The sequence below is a fragment of the Cibotium barometz genome, chromosome 29 (genome assembly GCF_041138505.1).
Source record: "Cibotium barometz isolate CiBa-2024 chromosome 29, ASM4113850v1, whole genome shotgun sequence".
Lineage (NCBI taxonomy): Eukaryota > Viridiplantae > Streptophyta > Polypodiopsida > Cyatheales > Cibotiaceae > Cibotium > Cibotium barometz.
This window is the reverse complement of record NC_141074.1, coordinates 7,981,346-7,987,700: the sequence shown is the minus strand read 5'-3', so window position 1 is coordinate 7,987,700 and position 6,355 is coordinate 7,981,346. Positions and strand designations below refer to the sequence as shown.

The following is a 6,355-nucleotide window of genomic DNA, read 5'->3' as shown; positions in this document are numbered from 1 at the left end:
TAGGTTCTCTAAGAGGTACAAAACCTTGAAACCAAGGTTTTGCATTAATTAATTAATGACCACCGTAGTGAAATAGGTGAGCATGGTGAAGAATGGGTGCAGGTAGACAAAGGGGGAGGCCACGACAATTAAAGCCAAGCATACTTTTTTGTAAGGTTGGGTTTATAAGGAAATTGCTATCGCTATCTGGCATCTTTGTGGTTTCTGTGAATTTTTTGGAAAAGGTTGGTACTAGTTATTATCCAACGTGTTTCATCTACAACATAAAAGCATACATGAGGAGGAGTAATTCTACTGTGTGAATGGATGGGGGGAGGAGGAATCTCGTGAACCATTGCAAAGGCAGAACAGTGACAAGTGCAAGTGCAAGAGGGCAGAATGTAAATGGGCAGGGTGACAAGGTTGATCATTCGAACTTTTTGTGTTGTCATTCGAACTTTTTAAGTTGTCATTCGAACAGTACTACCAGTGGGGATCAGCCAAGGGATTGTTGCACAGTGGCAGTGCCCCCCCTGGCCCGGGACACAACCCTTTATGTAGGTGCTGCTCAGATCGCCATCGACGTTTGGGCCTCACATCACAAGTCTTGTGTGCGAGAAAATCAATGCTGAGCCACTCTAGCTCATGAGTCATTCATAATTGCTCAAAAAAGCAAAAAGCCCCTGTAGCATTTCCTTTACGTGATTATCATCAAAAGCCCAGATATGGACGTAAACAAATGCAGGGCGGTGTTGCGTGAGCAAGCGTCCCACCCCTCCCCAATCCCATGCCTACCTACCTAGCTGTTTTTCAAGGAGCAAATTTTCGTGGTTTCTTCAGTGACTAGTGACTAACATCAGTTTCGTGGTTTCTTCAGTGACTCCTGTCATGGTGATGTGGGTGCCTGGGCCACATCGCCATTCCTGTTCGCTTCAATTGTTGAAAACTTGAATCCCATGATGCCCATCCTCAAGCCATAACTTCAAGCGTGTATACCAGATTGCCTCGTATCAGTAATATCGTCACTGCCCAAGGACGAAAAAAGCCACAACCAGCTTGCTTTTAAGTCCTCCTTAATTAGGGTAAATGAGCCTCTAATAATGAGTCCGTTCTGTGTGACGACGTAGGAGAGAGAGTAATGGGATCGCCCAAACCACCGGCCAGCCGCCAGCACCACCACCACTCTCCCCATGAGTCATGGCTGCTTCAACGTCTTATATACGTAGCTACCACAGCATGGCTCCAGCCTCCAGGCCCCAGAGCTTGAATCCCCCCTTTTCTTCCTGCCTTTTTCGATTTGTTTAATGTGGCGTTCTCTAGAAATTAGGCCGCCCCATGTCTGCGTTGAGGACTTTTGGAAGCAAGGTAGCTCTCAAGCCCACAACACTCCATTCTACTTTGTGCGATTCAATTATATATATATATAATATATATATACATACGTCTAGCTAGATAGATGCAAGACTCGTGCTCAAAAGAACCTCGAGGAGTTTGGTGAAGAGAGGACGGTTAGGGCGTCAAGGACAGAGAAAGCTCGGTACAACCGCACATGTTTTCAGCAAACCAAGTCCCGCGTGTAATGGGTAGAATATTTGACCTCCACACAGCTATAGCCCTGGCTGTTTCTCTCTCTCTCTCTCTCTCTCTCTCTCTCTCTCTCTCACACACACACACACACGCACGCTTCCAAACCCTCGATCCTAGTTGGGTACTGCTTGGCGTTTGTATTCTCAACTATCTCTGCTGATCTCGTTTTAGCAAACATTATATTCACGGGGTGAATTATGGTGAAATTGAATCATCACTCTTTTAGCTGCCATTTCTGCAATATGCACTCTATCTCGCACAGGTGAAGGTGTCATTCGATCAAATCACTGCAATCATCGGATGGGATCCTGCTGTTCCACTGGCCGCCGATCACATGCTGGTGTCGGCGGTGCTAGCACTGCATTCGCAGGGGCCAGCATGAAGGTGAGGAGGAAGGAGAGGAAGAGGCAGCTGATGGACGCCCTGGCGGAAGAGGCCAAGACCAATGAGCTGCTTTCCCGAATACCAGGCAGAATGTGCGGCAACGGCGCCAGCAGCCGCGCCTGCAGCATCTTCACCCAGCAAGGCCGCAAGGGGACCAACCAGGACGCCATGGTGGTGTTGGAGGTACGCATGCGTGATTGTTTTTTTGTTAATTACTGCGAAGTCTATGTGTGATTGTTGATTAAGGTTGAGGTTTGGTTTGGGTCAATGTAGGATTACGCTTCCCGCAAGGACACTGTGTTTTGCGGCGTTTTTGACGGGCATGGGCCTTACGGCCACCTTGTAGCGAGAAAAGTCCGCGACTCGTTGCCTACCAAGCTAGAGGCCATGTGGAAAGCCCACATGCGAGGAGATCTGGCGTTGTGTGGGATCAAGGAAGAAGCAGGTGAACAGGGCGATCAACAGCAAGCCATCATGGACAATATGATCGACGATAACAACAGTGATCATCATCATCACCTGCATCTAGCTACTGCTGGCGCACCTACTGCTACTTCACATGAGGAAGAACAGAAGCTGGCCATAGAGCCTGAAATGTTTGTCAAGTGGAGAGACTCCTTCCTCGATGCTTTCGATTCCATGGACAAGGATCTCAGAAAACACCCCACCATCGACACTTTTTGCAGTGGCACCACAGCTGTGACCGTGCTGAAGCAGGTGCCTTCTCCAAAGATGTCCCTCTTAAGTATAATAGTTTTGCACCCCTAGCGCTGTTGCAGCACTCTCCCCGACCAGTGCACAGTCTTTTCCTTTGTACACCTCTAACTATCAGATGGTTAGAGGAGGAGGAGACGAGATGCTAGAGATGCTAGAGAGTGTAGGGTGAAACCAGCCTCAGGTTGGGATGTGTGAGTGTGTAGAAACACGGTGAAATTCTTTATCCTAATAGGCTAGACTTAGGACCCTATCTTCAAAAATATAAAAATTACAAGAGTAATTTTGAGAATATGAACTCAACCTTTACTTTCTTAGGATAGTAATCTTGAGGACATGAACTCAATCCTTACCTTCAGGAGTTCACAACCAATTGCCAAAATTGGCCAGCATGGAACTGGACCCTTTGTTAAGTCTTCATGGAACTTGTGTTTTTTCCCGGGTGTGAAGCCTTCTATCCACTACTCATACTAAGGGCTTGTTTCCACGTGTGGTGGGTGGTTGTCAACTACTAGAAGTGGTTATAGAGAGGTATGAAAATTTAAAAACCCTGTTTTTTATACCCGTCAAAAAGCAACCTTGCGAGCCTAATTTATGATGGACGGCCCCTGTTTGAACTGCCAACTCTAGGTATCTAAATAAATAAAAGAACTGTATTTAAATTATGCGTGTGCTGAGCTGGTGCGTTTGTGGCAGGGGGAAGACCTGGTAATTGGCAATTTAGGGGACTCGCGAGCTGTGCTGGCCACCAGAAGAGAGGACGACACGCTGGTACCCATCCAGCTCACAGTGGACCTCAAGCCCAGCCTCCCGAGTACGTAAAGTCGAACTCGGTAGTCTTTATTATGTTAGTTTTATGTCCTTATTGTGTTAGTGTTATGATAAATGATCATTTACGCACTGTTTATTATTATTATTATTATTTAGTTAAAGCAGTGGAATATATTAAAAAAAGGTTACAAGTCGCAAATGGGAAGGTCCATGGTTTATTATTTTGCAAACAGGAGAGGCCGAGAGGATACGCACGTGTAAAGGGCGGGTTTTTGCGTTGGAGGACGAGCCGAAGGTGGCGAGGATGTGGCTGCCTTACGACGATGCACCGGGATTGGCCATGGCCAGGGCGTTTGGGGACTTCTGCCTCAAGGACTTCGGCCTCATCTCCGTGCCGGAGATCACCCACCGCAAGCTCACCCCCAGGGACGAGTTCCTTGTCCTTGCAACCGACGGGGTAGGTATTCTTGCCGCCGCCACCGCCGCTGTGTAACTAGTCGTTGGCCTTACTTATTTCGTTTACTGGCCCAGGTTTGGGACGTCCTGAGCAACCAGGAGGTGGTGGACATCGTTTCTTGGGCCCCCACGCGTGCCACCGCCGCTAGAGCGGTCGTGGAAACTGCCGTTCGCGCGTGGCGGCTCAAGTACCCGAGTTCCAAGGTGGACGATTGCGCTGTAGTATGTGTTTACCTCCACTCATCACCATTAATGCCCCAGCCTGCTACAAACAGCAGCAATGGAGTAGTAAAAGAATCCAAAGAAAGTCCATGCGAAGCTTATGAGAATGGGGCCTTGCGCTATGAAGGAAAGGATACCTTCAGCAATATTGCAGAAAAACCTAAGCTTGATGACGGCATTGAGGATGTTTCCCTTGGACGGTCCAATACAATGCGCACCGCTAATAGCAATGTGAATATAAGCAAACGCCGCAGCAGCAGCAGGAGCAGCAGCAGGAGCAACAATAACAACGTGAGCCGGCCTGAAGAAGGGGAACACGCGGAAGGCCAGATTAAGGGGGTGGACAGGTCCCATTCGGTGCGTAGCTTGGCAGACTGTCTGTCCACGGCCGACGAGGAGGAGTGGTCCGCCTTGGAAGGGGTAGTGCGGGTGAACTCCCTCCTCAACCTGCCTAGATTTTTCACGGGCGCCATTGGCACCAAGAAGAAGAAAAACAGCCACATGGGAAGACTACTCTAAAGCTATGCGGACTCCAACTTTCATTTCCTTCTTGAGTCCACCGCATGACCTCTTTAACACTTTAGAACAATATTAAAAAAAACACATCAAGTCCTTAAAAGAGCAGGTCTTCTCATCAAACTTTTTTAAAGAAGATTTGCTCAATTCCTCACTTTTTTAAAGAAGATTTGCTCAATTCCTCACTTTTTGTTACACGTACACACCCATGGGTAGGTCACCTTAACAATAGCGTTGCATGGCCGTAGTAGGCATGGATCAACCCGGCCCCTATATCGGGGGTCGACCCAGCTACACTCTATTTCTCAACTTTTTTTGAAATATCATCTTTATTTTATGTTTATATGTTTTAATACATTCTTATCTAATAAGAGACTAGACTAGGGCATTGAGTCAATGTAAAATAGTGCATGTTAATAAGTGATTCTCTCACTAAAAAATAGTGCTTGTTTCTCATTGCTAACGTGCTCCATACACTCGATAGGTGCTCATTAATTAACACAAAAGTAGAGAATCCGACCTTTACTAGGAAAACCAACTTAGTTGCTTTGTTGAATTGTGGAGGGGCCCTTTTTCATAGTAAAGCTGTGCAGTGCCTACCTAGGCTTAGATTACTCTAGGAAAAGATAGCAAGAACTTTGGGAGAAGGTTTTTTTTTTTCTTGAAGGTACATGTAGCCCTCTATGGTTGGTAGCTTGGTAGAGTTCATTTGAATTATCGAGGAATTGTTTGCAAGGAAATGTACAGTGTCGTCGTAGGATTAGTCTAGCCTTGATTGCTTCCCAACAATGTTTAGCTGTCAGTTTCAATTTTCCTTGGGGTTCTCTTCTCCACCACCCTTTGTTGGTAGTTGATAGGCGATAGAATGTTATCTTGACAAGATCAGCGTGAGAATATCCCATATGATTGTATGTTTCTTCATTTCTTTGTGTGTGATTTCAAAGGATTGGCCATAGAGTTGCTTGTTTTCCTTTGCTTTCAGCAAGAAATCCTCCCACAATGTGTTGCACAATGTGTGGCAAGTGAGAACCATCTCCACCACCTCCTCAACTTCTCGATTGTTTGATAGTAAAGTCGTGCATCGACTCACTCTTGCTTTATAGAATAGATAACATGGAAGAAATATGGGAAAACCCATCCTCCCACGATCCCATGTAGTAAAGTTACTTTTTCCAAGGTAATGTATTGATAACCTATACGAGCTTATCTTAGCCTTGCGGAAGTATGTATCATTGGACCGTGCCTTAGAGCTACACAATTGTAACTTCCTTTTATGTGGGTATGCTAGCTTGGCCATTGTATTGTCATGCCATTGTCACACCTCAATACTCATTTGCCAATGGGGTGAAGGTAGAGTCATCTATTTGTGATGGTTATCTTTTAGAAAAAGCAAGGAAAGACGAAAACCTACAAGCAAACCCATTCAACCTATGCATGAATAAAAAAGTATACAAGCAAGCAAGGGTAGAGAAGAAGGGGAGGTCATAGGTATTGTATTGAAATAAGAGAATGATTGTCTATTGCTTATTATAAAAAATGACTTATATAAAGGTTACAGGCTATACTACTCTCCAAATACATTGGATAATGCTTACCTTAACATGTCGTTGGGGAACTTGTCGGCATCCAAGCTTATACCTTTGGAGACTCCAAGTTGTGCTAGTGGTGGCTAGCTTCAGGGCCTTTGTCTCCTTCCTCAAGGCATCACCATGAGGTTGTCTCTCGT

At 45.9% G+C, this 6,355-nt stretch overlaps 1 protein-coding gene across 2 annotated transcripts; it reads left to right on the top strand.

The window, feature by feature from the left end:
* The first annotated feature begins 955 nt into the window (after window positions 1-955).
* Window positions 956-4,969, top strand: LOC147621800 (putative protein phosphatase 2C 33). Of its 2 annotated transcripts, none has more exons than XM_086822822.1 (6): window positions 956-1,344; window positions 1,829-2,133; window positions 2,224-2,667; window positions 3,361-3,478; window positions 3,669-3,892; window positions 3,967-4,969. In XM_086822822.1, the coding sequence occupies exons 1-6, from the start codon at window positions 1,284-1,286 to the stop codon at window positions 4,630-4,632; spliced, it is 1,818 nt and encodes a 605-aa protein (XP_086678948.1). In that variant the 5' UTR covers window positions 956-1,283; the 3' UTR covers window positions 4,633-4,969. The 2 variants fall into 2 exon arrangements, with proteins under 2 accessions (XP_086678948.1, XP_086678949.1); XM_086822823.1 differs by lacking the exon at window positions 956-1,344 and adding an exon at window positions 1,379-1,562.
* Window positions 4,970-6,355: the final 1,386 nt, after the last annotated feature.